General features: G+C 37.1%; 1 protein-coding gene across 6 annotated transcripts; it reads left to right on the top strand.

The window, feature by feature from the left end:
* The first annotated feature begins 3 nt into the window (after positions 1-3).
* Positions 4-23,740, top strand: DRAM2 (DNA damage regulated autophagy modulator 2). Of its 6 annotated transcripts, XM_060027100.1 has the most exons (11): positions 12-90; positions 283-328; positions 709-831; positions 1,787-1,850; positions 6,720-6,864; positions 10,455-10,522; positions 12,387-12,526; positions 18,815-18,992; positions 19,506-19,588; positions 20,572-20,664; positions 21,173-23,724. In XM_060027100.1, exons 5-11 carry the CDS (start codon positions 6,734-6,736, stop codon positions 21,278-21,280), a joined length of 801 nt encoding a protein of 266 aa, XP_059883083.1. In that variant the 5' UTR covers positions 12-90; positions 283-328; positions 709-831; positions 1,787-1,850; positions 6,720-6,733; the 3' UTR covers positions 21,281-23,724. The 6 variants fall into 6 exon arrangements, with proteins under 6 accessions (XP_059883092.1, XP_059883083.1, XP_059883100.1 ...); XM_060027109.1 differs by lacking the exon at positions 283-328 and having other exon boundaries at positions 4-90; XM_060027117.1 differs by lacking the exon at positions 12-90 and having other exon boundaries at positions 119-328.
* The last annotated feature ends 581 nt before the right edge of the window (positions 23,741-24,321 follow it).

Genomic DNA, 24,321 nt, shown 5'->3' with positions numbered 1-24,321 from the left:
CCTCTCGCATCTTTTCCCGGCACCAAACAACGCGTTAATCCAGCTCTTCGTCCGAGTGCTTCGCGCTTCCGGAAGAAGGCAGCGCTGAGTGTAAATAATTCTTTGGTTTTATTTGTTTTAAGCGGTTACCGAGAACCTTAGCCCCAGTCCCACGAAACACAGTGGTTGAGTATGCATTCCCTTTGTCACTCCTGGGCTCAGATTCCTTTTTGCGGGGTTGGGGGGAGAAGGGGGAGGAAGGTTTGAAATTGAGGTACGTGGTGACCTTGTGTTTACTCGAAGCTCAAGTCTACGCGGAGTTTTGTCGCGGGAAGCCCAATACAGAAAGGTAAATGGCTGGTCCTTTGTATCCTCACAACCGTGCTTACATTAGGATACATTTACAAAACACCACATTTTCCTAGTTCTCCCAATTTAAATTTGTAAATCAGTACCCAAATGCAGCTCTAATTTGCCGTGCATCATCAGATTCTCCCCGACTTCTCTCCCTGTAACATTTGATCCAACTTGTAAAACAGTTACTTAATTTTCTAGACTATTTAATTTTTAACCGTTACGAGAATATTACATTTGTTAGAAGGCCAAATTAGAGTTTAGAAAAATAACCATTTACTATTATGCTTTGCATTGGGCATGATTCTGTGTACCTAGGGCTTTATTTCTTCACTTGGAATATCCAGAATTTACTTTTTTATTGTTCCTAAGCAGTCACCACTTAGAGGAGACAGCGTAAGGAATTCATCTTTTCACTGGTGGCATTTAAATATTGGTGAAATTCAAAAATTGCAACTGCAGTTCTGATTCACGGATCTTCAAGGAAAGCAGAGATAGGTGAGAGATGCAAGAACATTTTGTTAAACACTTTCACTACTATATGAAGGTTATTCCTGCATATTTTCAAGTATCTTGAAAAGTTTCTTAAATTGTTAACCATTAAAATTCTAATTTTGCTTGGCTGGCAGTTAGCCAGCCAAGCTTCCAGCTTTCCAGTGTGATGATACATAGGCAATAGTAGTCTTCCTCACCTAGTCGGTGCACTTAAATTTCTCAGTAGTCCTTAGCAAACTGGTAAACTATTTCAAGCCCTGCTTTTCCTCTAAATTGTCAGTTTAGATAACTAGAACCCTCAAAGCCTAAGGAGATAGGAATCCAAGATGATTCACATATACAAAGAATGAAGTGTTGTCATTCCCCATCCCTGTGGCTAATTGTGGTTGTACAAATCACCTTTCATTATTATATTGTATGCTTACTCTGTACTACTCTAAGGAACAGAGCTACCTTACAAATCAGAATACTGAAACTCAGAGAAGCTAAGTAACTTGCCAGAAATCATACAGCTGGGATGTGATAAAGCTAGGATTTGCACTTAGATAAATCTGATCTTACAGCTGTGTTCTTTCCATTGCATCACAGGGACTAGTCAGTGCTTTATTTGGCTTAATAATAAGCTATCATTCTTTCCTCATTATTGTCTTTCCTTCTGTGGGAAGGAACTCAGTGTTTTTCATTTTATTTTATCCTTTTTGAGATCAGAGAAAGATGTCTAATGTGAGAAAGGATGAGAAAATTGATATCCCAAATTTAAAATATTATTTAATTCCAGATGGTACATCATTATAAAATACACAAGTGTCAACTCTTTAAAGAAAAAGAGAAAACGTTAATAATACTATAGCATAGTGTTCTATCCATGAACAATATTGGTGCATTGACTTGAAATTTTACATGTTTTAAAAGCCTGTGGGTCGAAACAACCTCTATTTTCTTTGTGTGTGGATTTCAGGATTTACAAAAGGTGCAGTTTTGGGCAGATTTGAAGACTGGTATTTTGAGAACTTGTAAAACAGGTAATTTGTCTTTTACATTCTAAAAGAGGAACAAACATTTATTGACCACCTATGAGAGCATCTTTATATATATTATCTTATTTAGTTCTTGAATAAACCTCTCTGAAGCGGGTATTATTTTAGACCATTTACTGAAAGTTACCGGTATCAGCAATGTGTTTAGGTTCTTTACTTGTGCTATGTCAGTGTAATTCCTGCAATAATTATCCAGCTTAGTCCAATAGAACTTTTCCACGATGATGGAAATGTACCATATTTTCACCATCCTATATGGTAGCCACTAGACACCTGTGGCTTTTGAGCACTTGAAATGTGTCTCGTACAACTGAGGAACTGAAATTTTAAATTTTATTTTATTTTAATCAATTGAAATTTTAATTTAAATAGCCACATGTGGCTAGTGGTGACTATATTAGACAGTGCAGCTTTTACCAATAATATTATTGCCATTTTTCAAAGGAGAAACTGGTTCAGAGAAATTAATGAAGTTTGCCCAAGTTTGCACAATTTTATTTAAAAAAACGTTTTTGAGCAGAAAAATGTTTTAGGACTGTTAATTTGGCAGTGCACATAGAATGGGTGGATGGGAAGAAAAAAATAGGCCAAGAGAATTGAGAATCTGATTTGAGTGTTTACACTGGCAACTAGGAAGAAGAATGGTTGCCAATGACTGAAGGTAGAAATGCCATTTAGTGACAACATGTGAGGGCTTTGGATGAGAAAACCTAAGGTTACTCTGAGGCCTTAGAATCTGGATAGCCTGGAAAAACGGTAGTACGAACAGATCTTCCTCCACTTACAATGGGATTATGTCTCAATAAACCCATTGTACGCTGAAAACATCATAAGTTGAAAATGCATTTAATACATATAACCTACAGGAACCTGGTAGCTTAGCCTAGCCCACCTTAAACTTGCTCAAAACACATTAGTCTACAATTGGGCAAAATCATCTAATACAAAGCCCATTTTATAATAAGGTGCTGAATATCTCATGTAATTTATTGAATTCTGTACTGAAAGTGAAAAGCAGAATGGTTGTCTGGGTACAGAATGGTGGTAAGTGTATCGGTTGTTTACCCTTGTGATTTTTGTGTCTGCCTGGGAGCTGCATCTCGCTGTCACAAGAATATTGTACTGCATATCATTAGCCTGGGAAAAGGTCAAAATTCAAAGTAAGGTTTCGATTGAATGTTTATTGCTTTTGCATCATCATAAAGTGGAAAAATTCTAAGTTGAACTGTCGTTAAGTCGGGGATCTCCTGTACTGTTAACTGAAATGGAAAAATAATGAACCTTTTTGGGGTTTACGAGAATTTGGTTTGGGTTATTGAGTAATTTTTATGAGCAAGGCCCTCTTCTCTGCTTGGGCAGAGAAGTGAAATCCCTCACCAAGGATTTTATCCACTTCAGACACCCTCCCAAACTTTTATACTCTAGAAGATAATGAGCTGTAAGAGATGTGCAAATCAAATGTTCTCAGAGGAAGGGGTGTTTATTTCCAGATGCAAAGGGATTAGGGAAGGTTGTGTGTGGAAGATGGTATTTCAGCTTGATTTTGAAGAATAGGAAGGATTTGGACATGAAAAAACAATTAAAGGAAGAGGTCATGTGGGAATTCCCTGGTTGCCTCATGGTTAGAATACCTGGCTTTCACTGCAGTGGCCAGGTTCAGTCCCTGGTCGGGGAACTGAGATCCCCGTGAGCTGTGTGGGGTGGCCAAAAAAAGTAAAATAAAATAAAATAGGCTCTCCCATTCTCGCTAGAGGAAGACAGTGCTTTCTCCCAACTTTGAAATGAACCATCGCCTACTTGTCCCTCCAGTGAAATCCTCCGACATCTATCTCTACCACTCCTACTGTCTTCTCTGACATTATCTACTACTCTGGAACCTGGCTGGGACCATTCCTTCCAACATACCTGAGACTAATGTGACCCACAGAATTCTGGGAGTTGTATGTTTGTTTGTTTGTTTTAAAAAAAAGAGGTCATACTTCTAGCAATGGGGTGGACAAAATGTTTTGAAAATCCCTTTTGCCAAAACACTGAAATGCTGAATATATTAGCCTTGTAAATGCATAGCAGTTCACGTAGGAAAGAAACATTCTCAGGACTAAAAAGTCGAAGAGAGCTGACACCAGAGTAGTAAACCAGTAGTGTGTCTCTTTTGGGGCCTTTGAAATAAAGTACAATCAAAGGTAAATGATAAGCTCCCCCTGCTCACCACCCAAGGTAGAGAGATAGAATTCATACCCCTTTGACCTCCCAGGTGTACAACTTCCAGAGACACTATTCACATGATACAGTTTGTGTAGATGATGCCTGTGTGTCAGGGGATGACTTTTTCATAAAAAGTAAAATGTAAATATTTCTACTTGAAATTGTACAACTCATGGCCTTGGAGAACCTCCTCCCCCCAAATCAGCCAGGACGCTCAAAAATCTATACACTCAATGAAAGGTGGGCTAGGAAAAATACCTCCTTCCTGGCAAAGGGGGATCACAAAGAAATTTTCACCACAGCTCCAGGTGGGGGAATAAAGATACCACATAAGAACTTGAAACTACAGGGCCTGTCATCACTCAGATTCATGGTTCAAATTTACTTATCTACATGGTCTAAAAAACCTGGAAGCCAAGAAATTAAAAGTCGGCCCAGGTTCGTAATGTGCCAGAGTGCTTGGCAAAAGTAAATACAGACCCTTCCTGGAATGATTCACCCTTAATCTAAGCCTCTTAGAATACTCCCAGTTAAGATCATCCAAACAGGAGCTCATAGTCAAAAACAGAAAAACACATGTACAAGGGCTGGCAGAACCAACAAATACGGAACTAGACTCCTAAAGATTTTAGAATCGAATTTATCAGAAACAGGGCTTCCCTGGTGGCGCAGTGGTTGAGAGTCCACCTGCCGATGCAGGGGACACGGGTTCGTGCCCCGGTCCGGGAAGATCCACATGCTGCGGAACGGCTGGGCCCGCGAGCCATGGCCGCTGAGCCTGCGCATCTGGAGCCTGTGCTCCGCAACGGGAGAGGCCACAACAGTGAGAGGCCCGCATACCGCAAAAACAACAACAACAAAAAACAAAATAACATTTAAAGAGATGAAGGGAGAAACATGAAAGATTTTAGAAGTTAATCAAAATTTATTGAAATTGAGAATTATTGTCCCATAAACTTATGTTGGGGAAAGTCCTATAGGAACTTGTCAAGGAACTGTCATGATTAGCTAAACAGAAGAGTAAAATTGATGGAATGTTAAGGGCTGACAGGAAAAAAAAAAACAGAAAAGAGATTATGACAATTCAGACAGGAAATTACTCAAATCAAGTTTATAATGGTGACTTTAGGGATAAAGGAAAAGAAACTTATTTGGCAAGATTTAAATGTACATATTTTAGCAGCAAGTCAGATGATCAGAGTAAATGACAAGTACAAGTCAAAAATGGCTGAGGTTTTATTATCTGGAAGGTCAGTCTGAGATGAGGAAGCTGAGCATATTGGAGGATTGTGGAGATTAGAATTGTAAGTTTTTACAGAGTCCTTGGGAAATACTAAATTTCAGTCCATCACACTATGAAAAAATACTCCTCCAAATACGAAATTATTTTCACATGCGTAGGAGTAATTTCTTATAATTTGAAAATATTTCTGTATTTATTCTTTTTAATTAAGTGCATGCAAATACATTAATATTTTCTAATTCATATTATTGACCTCTTATTACTTACTAACATCGTCAGTCTGGAATTTAAGGGAGAAAATGGTGATAAGTGGTATGTGTATATGTAGGCCCTTTCAAGTTTATTGAGGAAGATAGAACCAAACAAGCGAGTAACAGTTAAGTGTGATGAATGACCTGGTTGGGAAAGTGAGCCTGCTGTTGGGAGCAAAGCAGGTACACTCAGCTGAAGCTAGAAGAGCTGAGGCTTGAAAATGTATAGCAGTTAACTGGTGGTAGTGGGGCAGGAGGGGTGACACCATAGTAGTCTAGTCATCCAGGCAAAACAACGTGCACCAAGTTTCAAAGGTGCGCAAGAGGGCATGACACACTTGACGATCTGAAAGAAGTTTGCTGCGGCAGTATAGCATGGTGATTGGTGTTAGACTGGAACTGCCTGAGTTTGAGTCCTGTCTCTACTGCAGCCCTATGACCTTGGGCAGTTCTCTTAACCTCTGTAATTCTGTTGTGAGGAGTAAACGAGATCATGTATTTAAGGTGTTTAGTAGCCTTGCTGACACAGTAAACACTGTGTTTGCTTTTGTAATGATGATGAAGATGATGATAGCTAGGGCAAGGAACTAGGAGCAGACAGAACTGGTGGGAGAGGAATACAGAAAGGTTAAGTAGAGATTGGACAACAAAAAGACCTTATAGACATGTTAAGGAGGAAGGACAATTTATAAGGGCATAGGGGAGGCACTAAAAGGTTCTTTGGAGGAGAATAAAGTGGTCAGGTTGGTATTTTAGAATTAGAAGGCTCATTCTGATTTTTAAAGTCAAGTCTAGGTGGTTATAATAATTATCTGGTCAAGAAATGATGGTGGTTTAAGTAGGGTAGTGGCAGTGAAGATGGGGAGAACGAGTAGATTTGAGGAAATTTAGGAGGTGGAATAAACAGTCCTTGGTACTTGGTTGTGTGTGGAAAGATGGGGGAGAAAGATAGTGTCTAGATATGGCAAGTGGGTGAATCTTGGTTCCATTAACTGAGAAGCTGAAGGAGAGCAGGTGTCAGTAGATGGTGTGGGGGCTGATGAGAAGTGAAACAGCTGAGGATGATAAGTACAAGGTTGTGGGATGGGATGGCTAAAGCAGAATAGATGAAATACGTGTGAATAATCTTTTCTAATTTGTTTTTCTCTGCTTCAGGAGACGTGTTTGAGATGTGGTGGTTTCAGCAAGGCCTCAGTTTCCTTCCTTCAGCCCTTGTAATTTGGACGGCTGCCGCTTTCATATTTTCATATATCACTGCTATAACACTTCACCATGTTGACCCTGTTTTGCCTTATATCAGGTCAGTGAAATGTATTCTTTTATGGAGAATGGTATGTCTCATTCATATTTGAACATTGAACCCAACATTCAATTTTAACATTTTAAAATTCAACTTTTATGTTTGATATTACAACAGTGAAAGGGACATAAAAAGGAAGTTGTATTTGGCTCTTTCTATGTGATAGAGAAATGTGGAGACAGAGGGCTAAGGTTCATTTAGTGAATTATGACACCTCAGTGCCTTGTCTTCCAAATAACTATTTGAGGTCTCAGAAGACAGAATTGGAATTATTCTCCCCTTACCATTAAAAAATGCTAGAGCAACGATAATAATATTAAAAAATAATGATAATGACAAACATTAATTGATCCACTTACTGTGTACAAGGTAATGTTCTAAGCATTCTTCAGGTCTTAAATAATTGAATCCTTACAGCCACCCTTTGAGGCAGGGACTATTACCCCCAGTTGGTAGAGGAGGAAATAAGGTCCAGGGAGATTAAGTTGTTTGTCCAAGGGCACATGACTCAGTAATTAATGGAACCAAGATTCAGTTTGACTGGGCCATTTGATTCTAGAGACTGTGCTCTTACTCTTTTTTTTTTTTTAACATCTTTATTGGAGTATAATTGCTTTACAATGGTGTGTTAGTTTCTGCTTTATAACAAAGTGAATCAGTTATACATATACATATGTTCCCATATCTCTTCCCTTTTGCATCTCCCTCCCTCCCACCCTCCCTATCCCACCCCTCCAGGCGGTCACAAAGCACCGAGCTGATCTATGACATGTTGCCTAGATCTTTCTGACACATTAAGTATCTAAATTTATTGATAATAGTTTTGAAATTTCAAAACTACTCATGATGTAAGTATGGGTACTCAATTGCATGTGCTATGTCCATAACCCTCTTTCCCCCCCCAATTATAAAGGCAATATGTGCTTATTATAACAAATTTTAAACACTATTAGAGTGATTATAAAAATAAAAAATGAAAGACTCTTCCAGCCTCCCTCTAGTTCCTGCCCTTCCAGAGGCGATTAATGGTTTGGTTGATTTCCTTCCAGAGTTTGGTTTGTTTTGTTGTAGTTGTTTCATTTATTTATTTGTTTACCTTCTGAAAAATAACCTTTCCAACCCAGAAAATAGTGAACTTTTAAAGGATGATAAACCAAAAGGCTAAATTTATCTTTTTTAAATGTCAAGAAGAGGTCAGGGCATTGCCATTACATTTGTTGTTACCACTACGGTATGGCGTAGCACAAAGGACACCAACAAATTGAGTCCACTTTGGGAAGATTTACAAAATCCAAAGGTATTTTAGAATTTAAGTTTCCAGTTCTAGGAATAATTTTGATAAGTAGTCACCTCTGTTTGCCACTCTGCTAGAGGGACATGCAGCTTAAGGAGCCAGTTCATTCTTTAGTAACTCCAGGAGAGCATACATATTCCTGAGCGTCCTTCAGCATTTTTATTTCCCCTTAGAGAACTTGTCTGTTTGAGTTCTTTTTCACTTTCAGTTCTCTAATGGTACTGCATGTGATTCTCTGATCGATATGACCCCAGGCACTTCCTTTTCTGTCTCTGTCCTTCTACCTTTTAACTTTTTTGCAAATGAACTTAGTATTGTTGCTCGGGGAACTTTCTCCAACATTCTAATATATTTAAATTCAGTGGTTGAGTTAGACTAGATACTCTGCAGAATTCCTTTCAGTTCATAGACCCTACCTAAAAGGCTTAATTATTAAAGTCCCCAAAAGACATAACCAAATATAAATTTCACTTCAAAGACAATTAACAATTCAAAGACAATTCCACTGCAAGTGTGCTTCAGGTGTTCTCTTAGTTCAAGTAGTGAATGCTCAAGTAGGGTGCATGAGACTAGCCACTGGGGTATAAGAAGAATTTTTTAGAACTTCTATGTATTTTTGATTTCAAAATATTTAAACTTACATTTGGGAATTCCCTGACAGTCTAGTGGTTAGGACTCCACACTCTCACTGCTGAGGGCCTGAGTTCAATTCCTGGTCAGGGAACTAAAATCCCACAAGCCACTTGGTGCGGCCAAAAAAAAAAAAAAACTATTGAAACTTATATTTAGTATATGTATAATAATATGATAAATAACATATAATGATGATCAGACAATTTTTTTTTGGACGGTGTGTGATCAAAATAGTTTGATGACTCCTGGGTTGAAGTGCGATGCTGATGGGTGTTTTCACTTATAGGCCAGTTTGTCATTCCGATCCAGAGCACACTTAGCCAGCCATCTTGGAAGTGCGTGCTGTTATTTACTTATGGGGTAATCCAAAACAGGAGCATCATTTGGAATATGACTGTTAAAATTATGGATTTTTTTCTGATTATAAGAATAATACATATGCATTATTCTTGAAAACTTGAAAGGTAGAAGGAACGACAACAACGAAACGTAATCCGCACTCCCTGAAAGTGATCAAAGAGTAACAAAATCTTTTGTGTCTGAAGAAACATTTTAGAGTGGGAAGGAGCAATCCTTAGAATTCATATTTGATGCTTTACTTTTCCTAAACCTAATCCAAATGTTCGCCAAATCTTATTGATTCCTTAGCGGATATGACTTTCCATTTCTTTTTTATTCCCATTACATTGTCTGAATTGAGATCCTTCTTACCTCTTTCCTATAGTACTTCAATTTGAGGCTAAAGAGTTTGTCTTGTTAATCTTTTAAGTAGTTTGAGAGAAGGGGAAGGAACTAACATTTACTGGGTGTCTCTTGTGTGTCTGCTGCTGTGCTAGACACTTCACATGCACGACCACAGTTTTGTTTCCTCATGTTGATCTGATGAGGCTGGGAGGGAATTGATAGCCCCATTTCACAGATAGGGAACCATCTTAGGTATATAAAAGGATGTTCTCAAGGTTCCCCAGTTAGTAGTAAATGGTGGACTATTAATCAGGATCTATGCATTTCACCCTGCGCTGAAAGACAGGCATGTAACAGACATATTGCAGCAGAGCGTCATCTGTGATTTTAATAGAAGTCTGGACTGAGAGCTGTGTGAGTCAGCAAGGCTGTCTTGAGTGGAATCTCTAGAAGGGTAAGGGCTTGGTCTCTTGTACTTACCACTGTGTTCCTGTCCCTAAAATGCTGTCTGACAATGCTGGTAGGTGCTTGATAAATATTTTTTAAAATTAATCAGGAAACGATTAGGTGTTAATTGAATTATAGGCGAGAATAACAGATGCCAAAAGAATCATGAAAGGTCCTTTGGTGTTTAGAGAATATTCAGATGAGACAGGTAATCGTGCCGCCTGACTGATGTAAGTTAATAATGCAGCCTTAACATAAATAAGGATAGCTTTTTTATCAATTCATAGTGATTTCTATTATGTGAAAAAGAAATAACCTTAAGTGATATAAGAAAAAGGTGAACAAGGCAATTATTGCGAGCTCAAATTATCATGTTCTTATTATAACATTATGTAAGAGTTGAGCTCATAGATTTATAAAAAGATAAAGGATTTGAAATAACCCCTTTTGTTTCTTATCCCTTAGAAGAAATACATGTGTATACTAAATCTAATATGAGAAATCCTCATACCTTTTTTTTTTTTTCTTTCAGTGACACTGGTACAGTAGCTCCAGAAAAATGCTTGTTTGGGGCAATGTTAAATATTGCTGCAGTTTTATGTAAGTAGTGAGAGTGGTTTTAACAATCAAAATTAATAGCTGAATTGCCGTTTTCTTCTTTCAACACTGTTGGGTTATTTATTTTACTTTCTGGTTACAATTGAAGGAATGTTATCACTAAATCATTGATCACAGATATGTTTCTTTTAAAGTAAAAATAATTTCTAGAAATGCTAAATTATGGAAATCTTTTAAAAATACCTATAAGGCTATTTGACTACTATAGAAATAGAACTTGTAAAGTATAACCAAATATACTTGCTTATAGAAGTTGTAAAGTATAACCAAATATTCCTTGAGGCCCTAAGTGGATTTCTTAAGCAACCAATAAAGGACAAAGAACTGTAAACACACTGACCACAGCTGACCCCAACAAAATTCCTTTATGATAAACACTTCAGAAGTTTGAGAATAGCTGTGGAACCGTGTTTTGATTTTTGAGTGATATTCTAATGCCAAAGAAATTGAGTTCTACTACAGTATTTTACATTCCTGTTCATTATTTTTTTGAAATTAATTAATTAATTTATTTATTTTTGGCTGTGTTAGATCTTCGTTGCTGCATGTGGGCTTTCTCTAGTTGCGGCTAGTGGGGGCTACTCTTTGTTGCGGTGCACGGGCTTCTCACTGCTGTGGCTGCTCTTGTTGCAGAGCCTGGGCTTGAGGCACATGGGCTTCAGTAGCTGTGGCACTCAGGCTCCATATTTGTGGCACACAGGCTTAGTTGCTCCACGGAATGTGAGATCTTCCCGGACCAGGGATGGAACCCGTGTCCCCTGCATTGGCAGGTGCATTCTTAACCACTGCGCCACCAGGGAAGTCCCTGAACCAATTTTTTTATTAATGGTTTACTAAAATAATACTTCTTCCATCAGTCGTGATTGTTTAAAATATTTGCATGTTTCCATATGATGTTTATTATTTGGTCAGGTAAAACATTGAAGTTAAAAAAATGATTCTTAAACAATAAGGACAGTCAAGTGGGTTTTATTTTTCTGTGTAACTGACTGCTATATCTGATTGAGCCAAGTTGTAGTAATTTGAAATAAAATGAAATGGGAGCAAGGCAAATAATCCTTCGGTGTTTTTTGCCTTTCATTTTATATGTGTTCTAGAACTAATTACTTTATATTTTAATGCTAATCATATAGAATATTTTGTGTTTTATGTAAAATTTATTTCTAGAGATTTTCAGAAAACATCAAACTTAATTTCTTAAATTTTTGGTAAATTTTTTAAAAATAAATAAATAAATTTATTTATTTATTTTTGGCTGCATTGGGTGTTCGTTGCTGTGCGTGGGCTTTCTCTAGTTGCGGCGAGCGGAGGCTACTCTTCGTTTTGGTACGCGGGCTTCTCATTGCGGTGGCTTCTCTTGCTGAGGAGCATGGGCTCTAGGTGCACGGGCTTCAGTAGTTGTGGCATGCTGGCTCAGTAGTTGTGGCTCGTGGGTTCTAGAGCACAGGCTTGGTAGTTGTGGCGCACAGGCTTAGTTGCTCCGTGGCATGTGGGATCTTCCCAGACCAGGGCTCCAACCTGTGTCCCCTGCATTGGCAGGCAGATTCTTAACCACTTGCCGCCAGGGAAGCCCTTTCCTAAATATTTTTAATATGAGGGCTATGGGAGGCAAACGACTTGCTCAGTCACACAGAGGTAGCAGTAGTTTCACAGTGCAACTTTAAAAGTTCTTTAAAATCTACAGCCGTTTTTTTGTTTGTTTTTTTATTGTTTTTTCTTCTATCAGATTAGCTTTAAAAGGAAACTCTATGTTTCTGGATAGCAGTGACCTTTGTGAGCTCTTTATTGGCAACTTTATTCCTTAGTTATTTATTACTTTGTTGTTTTTCCGATTATCTCTTCCCAGGCATTGCGACCATTTATGTTCGTTATAAGCAAGTTCATGCTCTGAATCCTGAAGAGAGTCGTATCATCAAATTAAACAAGGCTGGCCTTGTACTTGGATTACTGAGTTGTTTAGGACTTTCTATTGTGGCAAACTTCCAGGTTTGTGTTTTAGCTCAGCACAGGTATTTTCCTGAAGTACATAAAAATACATGCTAAGAAAGAAAACCTGAAAGATTCAGTTACATGTAGTTATTGTTTTTTGCCTTAACAAAATGGAATCCACTGCCTTTAAATTACTTGACCCTCTTAGAAATTAGAAAAATTCATTCTCAGTAATCTTCTGAACAAATACAAATTATTATAACTTTTTAAAGATCCTCAGGACTCTTTACTTACTAGATTCTTTATTACTACTTAGTTGGAAATTACTCCAAGACCAGAGAGAATTGACATAAATTATAAGTGACACAATTACAGACTTAAACTCTTTTTTTATTATGCCTAACAAGTCACACTCATTTACCTCTTTTATATTCTTGTTTAGATGTTCCTGTTTATTGCCTGCATCCCTAGGTGCCCAGCCACTTAAATGAGGAAGTCAAGGGAGGAGCTATAGCTTTTCCAGTTTTTTTCTCAGGGAATTCTTTATGTTAAGGTAGCAGTCAGCCTTCAGCAAATATTTGTAAAGTCTCCACGTTCCTTTCTACTGACATTCTTTCAGAGGAGTCTTTGGTAATACCAGCTGCATCCTAAGCATATGGTGCTTTTTTTATTAATCCCTGCAGTCTTTAGAGTTTCAATCTATACATTTGGTAACCTGTTTCGACATCTAGTAGCTATTCAGACATACAAACACACCCTCATCATACAAATACATGTATAAAGGCATATTCCATCTCTCTTTTTTATTCAAAGTTCTCCATTCCTATAATGCTTCTGATTGAGTACTCCTATTTTTCAGTTTTTTAGTAATGGTTAATACTAGTAAACTCTATAAGTATAATCCAAGTGGATATTAGGGTAATGCTTGCTGCTATAACGAAGTCCAAAATTTCAGTGGCTTAACACAATTGAAGTTTGTTTAATTTTTATTGGAGTATGGTTGCTTTATAATGTTGTGTTAGCCACCACTGCACAACAAAATGAATCAGCCATACACATACAGCACAATTGAAGTTTATTTCTTACATACATGCATCCAGTGCAGGTATTTTTGGTTGATAGATGGCCTTCCTCCCACAGTGATTTAAGGCCCAGACACTGTCCATCTTTGGGCCCTGCAATTTCCTAAAACTCTGTGGTCTTCTGCATCTAGCTGCCTGAAACAAAGAAAACATGCACAATTCACCCCTACTTCTTAGAAACTTGGACCTGGCAGTGACTCGCATCATTCCACTGGCATTCCTTTTTGCTAGATGTAAGAGGGGCTGGGAAAGGTAATCTTGCTGGGCATCAGTTCCCAGGGCAACTCTATACTATGGAAGGGACACAAAAACTTTTGTGGACAGCTAGCTAGCTGTCTACCACAAATAGGGTCCTGCCTTCCCTAATCAGTTTGTATAGCTCAGTGTTTAAAAAATGCATTTGGAGGTTTTTAGTATATGGATAGTGATTCTTTGCTCCAGTTATCCCTTGATCAGTTTAACAATATCTCTCATGACTGTATGGTAAAAATGGATTCCAAAGTGACCTCCACATATAGCATACTACTCCTGTTAGTAACTGATACTTTTTTACACAGTCCAGTAAATTCCAATGGCAGTTCCTAATAGCACCCATTGCAAATTATTGCTGGACCCTATTTATAAGCAGACCCTGTAGCATTACCTACATATCAAACAGTTCTCCTTCCTTCCTTTCTAATGTAAACTTTCACTGCTTATTTAAAGTGGTGAATGCATTGTCTCTTTCTCCTGTCCCCACTTCTCTCGTGCAGAGACAAACTCTAGTTGATTCATATATGGAAAAATTGTACACAAACCAGGTCTATAAATGGTTTACAGTTAGAGAGCTTAACTTGGAAGAGAGGCAAGAACTTTGTTTTAAAGTAGGGACTTGTTGGTTTTATCTCTGAAATATTTCTTGAAAACATCTGCTTCTCTCCATTTTCATTTCTATTGTCTCTGCCATCTCCTTCTCAACCAGTTTAGATTTCATCACCTCTCCTCTGGATTACTGCCCTAGCCTCCCTAATAGTTCCTCTGCATTCACTGTTACATCCCTTTAATTTGATGCCTCAGCCAAAGTAATCTTTTGGAAATATATGTACACCTCATTCTGTTTCCTTGTACCGCTGTTTAAAGCTCACAGGTCCAAGGTCACATGAAAAGAGATAGAATCAAGAGAGCAAAAAATAATTTGTTAAACTGCCAAACTGCTTAATTAACTCAAAGGTCTTTTGTGATCTGGCTACTTTCTACCTGTCTGGCCTCATTCTACATCATTCCCCTCCTAATATTGTACATAACACGGGGTCTTTCTGTGTTCCTTAAATAAGACCGGTTTACTCTGTTTCATACATTGTTTCTTCTGTTGCACATTCCACAGCCGCAAGCCTAAATAGATGTAGGCAGACTATATTTCCTCAGGGAAGTCTTTTTTTGTCAATAAATTTCCTCCTATATATTTCAGGTTTTCTTTCTTTATGTTCTCCAGGCCTCTGGAAACTAATTCTGTGCAGCACTTTCTTATAGTCTAATTTTTTATCTATATTTTTTAGATTTATTTAAAAAATTTTTAGTTGATATATTTCCACTAATTATAGCTCAGTGGTTTTGTTCACCATTGTATATCCAGCACCTAACATAGTACTTAGCACAAAAACTCTGACTTAAAAAAATACGTATTTAATTTCTTTGAAAACAAGTGTGTATAAAAACACGCAGCAAGGGACTTCCCTGGTGACCCAGTGGTTAGGACTCCGCACTTTCACTGCTGAGGGCCCGGGTTCAGTCCCTGGTCGGGGAACTAAGATCCTGCAAGCCTCACAGCCACAAGAAAAAAAACATGCAGCAAAACAAATATGTGTCCTCAGTGCCTAGGAATATTTCCCTTCCTAATGTCTACTGAAATAAAAACGTACAACGTGAGGGATGTGAGTTGCAGTTTTATCTGGGGACTTACTGAGGATGATAGCCCGGAGGCAGCCTCTGAGATAGCTCTGAGAGACTGCTCCAAAGAGGTTAAGGGGGGAGGTCAGCATATATGTGTTATTGGAGAAAGGGTACGTGCTGTCAAACACACATCTCAGTAGAAGGTCTCTGCTAGTCACAAGGCACAGATATCTTAGTTAATGATCTTAGTGCTTTTCTAAGTATGGGAAGAAGCAAGAAATTGGGTTCATAAAATTGTCTCCTGAAAACATCTGTCTCTGAAGGCCTGTTCTGCCAGTTTCCACAGAGCAGAGTGCCTCATTCCTGATCTCTGCCCTGAGCTCCTTCCAGAGTATGTTGAAGGTCAGTGACTACCGTGGCTAATGACTCAATCCTTGTAGGGCCAGATGGCGAGCGACATTCTTTAGTTGGCACTAGGATATTCATCCTCAAGGAAACTTGAAAGGGATAACTAGGCAGAAATCGATGTTAATTTTCTAGGGCTGTCATAACAAAATACTACAATTTGGGTGGCTTAAAAATAACAGAAATCTATTCTCTCAGAGTTCAGGAGGCCAGAAATCTGATATCAAGGTGTTGGTAGGGTTGGTTCCCTTTTGGGGGCTCAGAGGGAGAATCTATTCCATTTCTCTCTCCCAGCTTCTAATAATTCTTGGCATTTCTTGGCTTGTGGTAACATAACTCTATAATTTATGCCTCTGTTGTCACATGGCATTCTCCCTTCCTAGAAAATTTATCCTCATGGAGACTTTGGAAGGAATAAAGATTAGTTCTTAAATTTCGTTAACTGCTTTTAGGTGAAGATTACAGGCCACTCAATACATAGTTTTTAAATTCTATAGCAAACATTTGCCCCTGACCACACATATCTCTGTAATTTCTCTGTCTTTGTCAAAGAATACATTTTTGTCTTTGTTAAATGATATATTTTTAAAGAAGATAAAATCGTGACTTTTGTACATGTCAAAGATTGTATTTAATTTACTAATGAGAGGAATAGTAGGTAATACAAACCACTTCAAAAGAGAAATCAAAGTACCACACATTTATAGTCAGATAAGGAATGCTCAAATGAATTTACAGATAGATGCAAAGCTAGCAAAACTGGTCATTATTCACAGAGTGATAGTCAATTTCATTCAATAGGACACAATATGCATTTCTATTCATACGGATTATTTGTGTTATTATGCATTTTCAATAAGTTAACTTTTGTCTATACACATAATATCCATCATTGCACAAGTTCTCTCTGCAAAATAGCCTAATCAAAGACAAGTGAAATTCACACTTCTGTAGAACCATTCCCAGAGGCTCTAGTATTCCATTGAAAGAATAATCTCTTGCCCGTTTCAAGATCTTTTGCTGTTTTCCTAGTCTCTAAAATGACAAAATTGAGTGGATTAAGCAGAAGTGCTGGCCAGTTAAAACCAGTTTTATATACCTCTCTTTTGATTATAAAAATACAGTAGTAAATGCTCTCCATTCTTTATTTTTCTTTTTAACTACAGGATTTTGTTGATGGAACTGTGTACTGATCACATGTGGGCATTGGTCAGGCTGTATCTGTATTTAGCTTCATCAATATATGAATGAAAAACATTGCCTGCCATTTCCGTAAACAAAGGGTATTGCAGCCATCAAGCCACTACAGCCACCCGGGCAGTGAGCCCTGAGGAAACTCAGGATGGAGACAGATGGGTGGCGTGCAGCCACCCACCAACGGTACACCCTGAGGGGACTCAGGATGGGGCTGGATACTGGCCCTAGACAGCTAAGGTGCTTATCAATGGAATGATTTCAGTGAGCCCCGACTCTTGCATCTTCCCAAACAGAAAAGCACAAAATTAATTTGAGATACCTGGTTTTCTTTAATTAACAGTAATTTTCTTTGTTGTAAAACTCCTATATGTCCTGGCTCCTCCCTTTTGTCTTGAAGCAGTCCCTTAGAGCCATGTGAGAGGCTGCCTCTTGGGCTTGAAGTCTTCAGAAAGTCTGCCAAATAAAATATAATTCTCAACTTTTAGGTTGTGTTTTTTTTTCTCTTCAGTCGACAAATATATGCGAGAATATTTTTATGGAGAAAAATTCACCCATATTCTTGCTCTTAGCCCTAAAATAGTCAGTTTCATTTTTGCAGCCTTTATCCATATATCTACATATATAGGTAAATTCACATGAACCAAGAAGATATTACCATTTTGTATTATGTTTTATGGGTGCTGAATGTTTTTTTTTTCTTTGTTACCCAGAGTGGTAGTAACAATGACTTTTTTTCCCTTCCCAATTTTCATAACTTATTGCCAGTTAAAACACCCCAGACCTTATTGAAGTAGCACTTTCTCTCTCCAAAAGGAAACCAATGCCATTGGCAAATAAATTGTTACCTTTTCTTTCTTTTTTTTTTTTTAACATCTTTATTGGGGAATAATTGCTTTACAATGGTGTGTTAGTTTCTGCTTTATAACCTTTTATTTCTTTATACTAGAAACTTCTTGTACCTTCAACTAAAAAAGTGGACTCTGTGAATTAGCACAGTTGATTGTAGAAGGAGGGAACCAACCCCTAACCTAACCTCTCTTCTCCTGTTACCTTCGTCATACCCTCTTTACCAAGTGCTGCATAGTACCTTCTCAAGCAAATGACATACAGACAGCATCAGTTTAGAAAAATACAGTTCAGCCAAAGGCCTTTGATAGTAGAATTTTTGGTGAACTACTGTCATCACTTTTAAACAGGGACATATAGAGTAAAATGTAAATGGATACTGATAAGAGTAAGGCAAAGGAAAAAAATTAATTAAAAAGTGAAAACAAAGAGTAAGGTAAAGGAGAAGATAACTACAATTTATGGTAATCCCTCATTGTATAATTTATCAAAACCAATCAAACTAGAGACAAGGGGGGATGTTTTAATTTGTTGAGCCTTTAAATTGCATTTAGATTTTAATTAGGTTTAAGTTGAGACTCCCTACCCCCTGCATTCCCAAGCATCCTAGTCTTCTTTAACTTGTTCTACTCTTTCTATAACCCATATCACCATTTAGTATACTATGGAATTTACTTATTTCTAAAGTTTATTATTTAATGTGTAAATGAATAAATACTATCATGTTTTCAGTAGTAGCATATGAAGTAATATGGATTACTGTAATTCTCAGGTTTATGCTGAGTACTGAGGGAAAATTACTTCAGGAAATAATTTGTAGAATCTGCAGAGCTTTTCCACTCAGTGAATGTCCTATTGAAATCGCTGGGCTTGTGCTTTTAAATATTGTGTTGTCGATGCGTTTGGGGTTTCTTTTATTTACTTATTTCTTCCTTTTACTTCTCAGAAAACCACCTTTTTTGCTGTACATGTATGTGGAGCTGTGCTCACCTTTGGCATGGGCTCATTATACATGTTTGTTCAGACTATCCTTTCCTACCAAATGCAGCCCAAAGTTCACGGCAAACAAGTCTTCTGGATCAGACTACTGTTGGTTATCTGGTGTGGAGTAAGTGCATTTAGCAGTATCCTTTGCTGTAGAATGTGGCTACACTTGGAATTGAATAACAAAACTTAAGTGAACATTGTTGGCATATTGTAAGTAGGCCTTTTGTGGGTGATATTCTTGGGTTTAGTAAACCCTAAATCAAAGAATTTGAAACGTGAAATTCAAATATTTACATGGGACCTAGTGACTGAGCTAGAAACAAAGATAATGTCTAGCCTAATCATACTTACTTCAAAGACAGGAAGGATTAGTTAGTGCCCTCCTTGAGAACAATTATGTAGCAAAAGCTTATGATAGAACTAATGAATTATTGAGCAAAGAGGGATTGACTATGCATCATAGTAATCTTCTGGGCACATTTTAAATTTTACTACTGCCATGTAACATGATGTCTTCAAGAAATGGGTTTGGACCTTGGAAACAAATGTATGTGTAATCCTTTTATATCTTTAAAGAGATTTTTGTTTTGTTTTAAATTAAACTTACAGGTCTTCCCTGAGATTCTTCCTTGACTTACTTTTTTTAACAGTGCTGACTTGTTCATCACTTTTGTACAGTGGCAGTTTTGGTGCTGATATAGTACAGAAACTCCATTGGAATCCTGAGGACAAAGTAAGAACTGAGAGTCTATAAAACTTAGTTTTATAGTAAAGATGACTGTTTTGGTTGATTTTGATGTATTTGTCATTTCACTACTAACAATAAAAGTTTTTCAGTAGAAGAATCAGTGATGTCTTAGGATTATTTTCTATAAATGACAGAGTTTATGTAGAACCATCCACATTCTCCTGTCACTTTGTGGTCTGTGAACATTTTCAAAATCTGAAGAGAATTGTGATGGCAAAGAGTTTTCTCAGAAATTGACTCCTCTAAAGGTGGATATAGTATGCAGTATACCTGACTGAAACCTTTTATTAGTAGAATACTTGTTTTCTGAATTGAAAAAAAATTCTTTTCCTACTTTTTGTTATCTGGAAGTTTATTATTATGCACTCTGCATTTGGGTTCCAATATAGTGGATATCTGAATGGACATAGCATCTCTGATACTGAGAAAAAGCGAGGTGGGACATATACTTGAATAGGTAATAAAATGAGTCCATCTGTTTTCACAAACCACTCAGGTGGCATTTTATTTTAAATTATTTTTGAAGAATCAGCCCTAGATAGGACATGTTTGTGAGAATGACTAAATGAAATAATTTACTAGGCTCTCCTAATTAGAATCCATATATTATTTAATGCTCAAAAAATAGCACTAAGTTTATCATGAGCATCGTTTACTTAAACTTTTTTTAGTGGCATTTAATGACTCGTGGCTTTGGGAAAGGTAGTAACTTCTTGGTTGTAGAGTAGAAGTTCTCCTGTCTTAGTTATTCAAATGAAAATTTTACTTGCTGTGGATGAAACTATGATAGATCATTTAGGACTATTTCTAATGTCTGCCTTTAATTCTAGAGATATGTTAAATAAATCAGGGGTTGATATTCAGAACGCAGATTGGTTTATAAATATTACAGGTTTTTTATTTGAGAAAAATTATAGATCATTTGAATGAAATTTCATAGAATTATTCTTTTTTTGTTGTCACTTAAGGGTTATGTGCTTCACATGATCACTACTGCAGCAGAATGGTCTATGTCACTTTCCTTCTTCGGTTTTTTCCTGACTTACATTCGTGATTTTCAGGTAAGGAAATGTAGAATTAGATTTATGCAGTCAAACCTCCTTCAGGTGGAATAAGAAAGCTTTCTATAGCAACTCTTGCCTTTTCGAAAATTAACTTCTTAAGCAGTGATGCTGGAAGAGGAACTTCTCAGGTGAATTGTTTCTGTGTTTCGAGAAATAGTGTTTTGTTAGCAAGGTCCAGTCTTGAAAATAGGGTTGTAAAACAACTGAATTTGCAGAAATTCAGAGAACTTTTATCAGCTCTGCCTACATTTACATAGGCCATCCTCAACATTTAGTTTTACCGATTCCTCATAGAAACCAAAGAACACCAAGGAACTTCTGAGGAAAGAAGCTTATTTTTCCCATTTCTGTTGGTACTACAGCAGTACAACAGCTGTCTCTCTCTTGTTACTCATTAGAATTGATTTACATTCCTAATCCCAAAAGGTATTCCTCAGAAAATATTGAACGTGTGATCTGTCTTTAAGGAGCAAACTTCTGTATGTAATGTTCTTTTCTGTTCCAGAAAATTTCTTTACGGGTAGAAGCCACTTTACATGGATTAACCCTCTATGACACTGCTCCTTGCCCTATTAACAATGAACGAACACGGCTACTTTCCAGAGATGTATGATGAAAGGACAAAATATACCTATGGTGATTATGATTCTCAGGGATTGGGGAAATATTCATGAAAGTTACTTATTCTGCTCTGAAATTTTCAACCAGTTAATCAAGGCTGACAGTGATATCAAAGAATCCTGATAATCAAGAGACATGAATTAAGCCATTTGGTGTTGTTTTAAAGGATATCTTCAAGAGGACCGTGAAAAAACATTTATGCCTATACTTTTTTATCCCAGAAAATAAAACCAAAGGACTACAAAATTGTAGATTTTTTTCTACTTTTTTAAGAGAAACAACCAGAAGTGCACCAAGCAGTCTGCAAAATCCAGCTTTTCACATTTTAAAAAACATTACAAATCATATTTTGTTTGGAGCACTTATGTGATTTATGTTTCAGGACCCCAAATAATCAGCAGTGCTCAACAGCTCCTTTAAAATTGGGTTTTGAAGTAATAGTTTTACCATATTAATACATTTCTTATAGCCTTTATAAAATTTATTTCGTCTGGAATCCAACTTTAAAGGGAAGCAGACCTGAATTCATGTGAGCACTTTTATTGCTTAAGCTTTGCACAAGAGATTCTGTAGATATTGATTTGATTCCTGCCACAAGGCCAGATAGTATGCTAACTGGTGTATACACATGCTTGTGATAGTTTCATGAAGCTTAGTCTCTGATATGAGATTTTAATTACTAATGAATGAGAAAAGTAGCTATAGGTAAATTTACTCCAGTTGTGTTTTGCATAAGACAATGGTTAGTGTTCCTACACAAGTCTGAGAAGTTTGTGAATAACAGTAAGTATAATTAAAATAAAAGTCACCTCAAACTGCACTCAAGAGTGAAGATTTTCATTTATAGCAAATTATAATTACTTGAAAAAGCAGCCTTGAACAGGCAAATGCTGAGCCTTTTTTAATGGGATGTGATCTTTCTATTATACAACCCAAATTCTAAAGGACAATATCAGCAATCCAGAAAAACTAGGTACAGAATAATTGTGATACATGCATCTACCAAAATAATTTTCTTTCTCTCTGGTCATGCAAGTGATTGGATAGCTTCGACTTGGATCCTTATCTGTGCAGATAGAGAATGGTTTACAGATGCCAGGTAAAATTCAAAAGAAGAAAATGCTCATCTGGAAGTGCCCAGTGACAAACTGGTTTGCAAAAGAATCTCTGACGAAGATTAACAAGTTTTATCTTTTTAGAAGAATTGGGTCCATAGCCAGAATAAAAGATAGTAAGAAAAAGTTTAAAGTGTAAGAGGGAGCAATTTTAGGAAAAATGGTTATATGGTGGAAACGTAGATCTCAATTATGAAAAGGTTGCTAGTTATAGGACTCTAAATAGTATTTCTGAAGACTTCTGGACTCATAAGAGAGAAAATGGAATAAAATACTGTTTAGCTATTTCAAGCATCAGTGAACATGGGAGACATTTCAATAAACATTGATTGAAATCTGGCATCACTAGAAAAAAATTGTCAATACAAACCATAAAACATTTTTATCATGCCTCTGAAAATCATGGTGCAACCACATCTGGGAAACAGCATCTAGTCCTGATTGCTGTCCCTCAAGGAAATGTAATTCCAAGTTGTGAAGGACCATGGTATGGTAAGAGGGAAATTGATAGAATCAAAGTTTATAAGATTATAAATTATGTGTGGGGGAGATGGCACAGGGAAGCACATGGACTTGTACATCCATACTAGAATATTAGACTTAGAGGTATACTAACAACATTAAATTATTTTAAAACAAAAAATATTACTTGGATAGTATTTTAATTCCATTATTTAACTTTTACCTTTAGAAATAACATGGGCTGAAAATATGAATAAGTTCAAAAAGGGATTATAAATAAAGAGATTTTTGAATGTGCCTTCATCCCTCATCTTAAGGCTGAATTAGTGGAAGACAACCATATCCTACCTCAAAATATGCCTTGCCACCACTGTCAGATATAGTAGCTTGGATGAACGGTTAAGGTAGTTAAATTCAATCAATTTTGTTTTGAATGTTTGGCCTTTAGAATAGGAGGTTTTAAGCTGACAAAATTAGCAGATATTTCCTATGTCCTTGGAGACACAGCAAGACTGCATTTCCCTTTTAATTAAGTATAGGCATAAAACCAAATTTTAGCCAGTGAAATGTAAATGAAATGGATGCATTTGCTAATTTCGTATTAAGGTTTTGAAAAACAGGAATGCTCTTTCCCAGTTTTTTCTCTTTACACCATTTGTATATTGATGACAACAAGATTTTTAGGAAATGGCAGAATCACACGTAGGAGCTTGAACTAGTCCACTTTTTTTTTTTTTTTTTGTGGTACGCGGACCTCTGACTGTTATGGCCTCTCCCGTTGCGGAGCACAGGCTCCAGACGCGCAGGCACAGCGACCATGGCTCACAGGCCTAGCTGCTCTGCAGCATGTGGGATCTTCCCGGACTGGGGCATGAACCCGTGTCCCCTGTATCGGCAGGCGGACTCTCAACCACTGCGCCACCAGGGAAGTCCGAACTAGTCCACTTTTGATCAGATTTTAGAATACCAAACTAAAGATCTAACATAATTTAAGAACTCTGTTTTTGTTTATCCTAATTCCTAAGATTATATTGTATATTTCTAGAATAGTGTCATATTGTAAATGCGCGATGGATTTATGAATGAGAAAGACAACTTCTCTTGTCTCTTGTGCAGTGTTCTGTACAGGTTCACTGTGAAATGAAGTTGAGTAAATGTTGGATTACTGTCCTTAATCTTGCCTTTTTTCAACCAGCCAGAGTGCTGGTTTTAGAAACAGTGTGCTCATTTATTAAGAAGACAAGAATGTAGAATAGACCTAAAACAAAGGAAAACTCTTTCTGAGGCATTATGGGTCTTAACAATGTAAACAGTTGTATCCTCCAAAAGGCATGGTAATCTGAAATAGAGTTCACCTGAGAGTTCACCTACTCAGAAGGCCTGATCGGAGTATAAAGAGAATGCCTCAGAAATTCTAAAATATGCAGTTGGAATGTAGTGCAGAGGGAAATTCCCC

Source organism: Delphinus delphis, chromosome 1, assembly GCF_949987515.2.
Source record: "Delphinus delphis chromosome 1, mDelDel1.2, whole genome shotgun sequence".
Classification (NCBI taxonomy): Eukaryota; Metazoa; Chordata; class Mammalia; order Artiodactyla; family Delphinidae; genus Delphinus; species Delphinus delphis.
This window is presented reverse-complemented; position numbering and strand designations above follow the sequence as displayed.

Excerpts from the sequence above, each read along its gene's own strand:
- DRAM2 (XM_060027135.1), top strand. The coding sequence starts at position 6,734 with ATGTGGTGGTTTCAGCAAGGCCTCAGTTTCCTTCCTTCAGCCCTTGTA. Across the intron at positions 6,865-10,454 it reads CCTGTTTTGCCTTATATCAG|TGACACTGGTACAGTAGCTC; the intron begins GTCAGTGAAATG and ends TTTTTCTTTCAG. Across the intron at positions 10,523-12,386 it reads AAATATTGCTGCAGTTTTAT|GCATTGCGACCATTTATGTT; the intron begins GTAAGTAGTGAG and ends ATCTCTTCCCAG.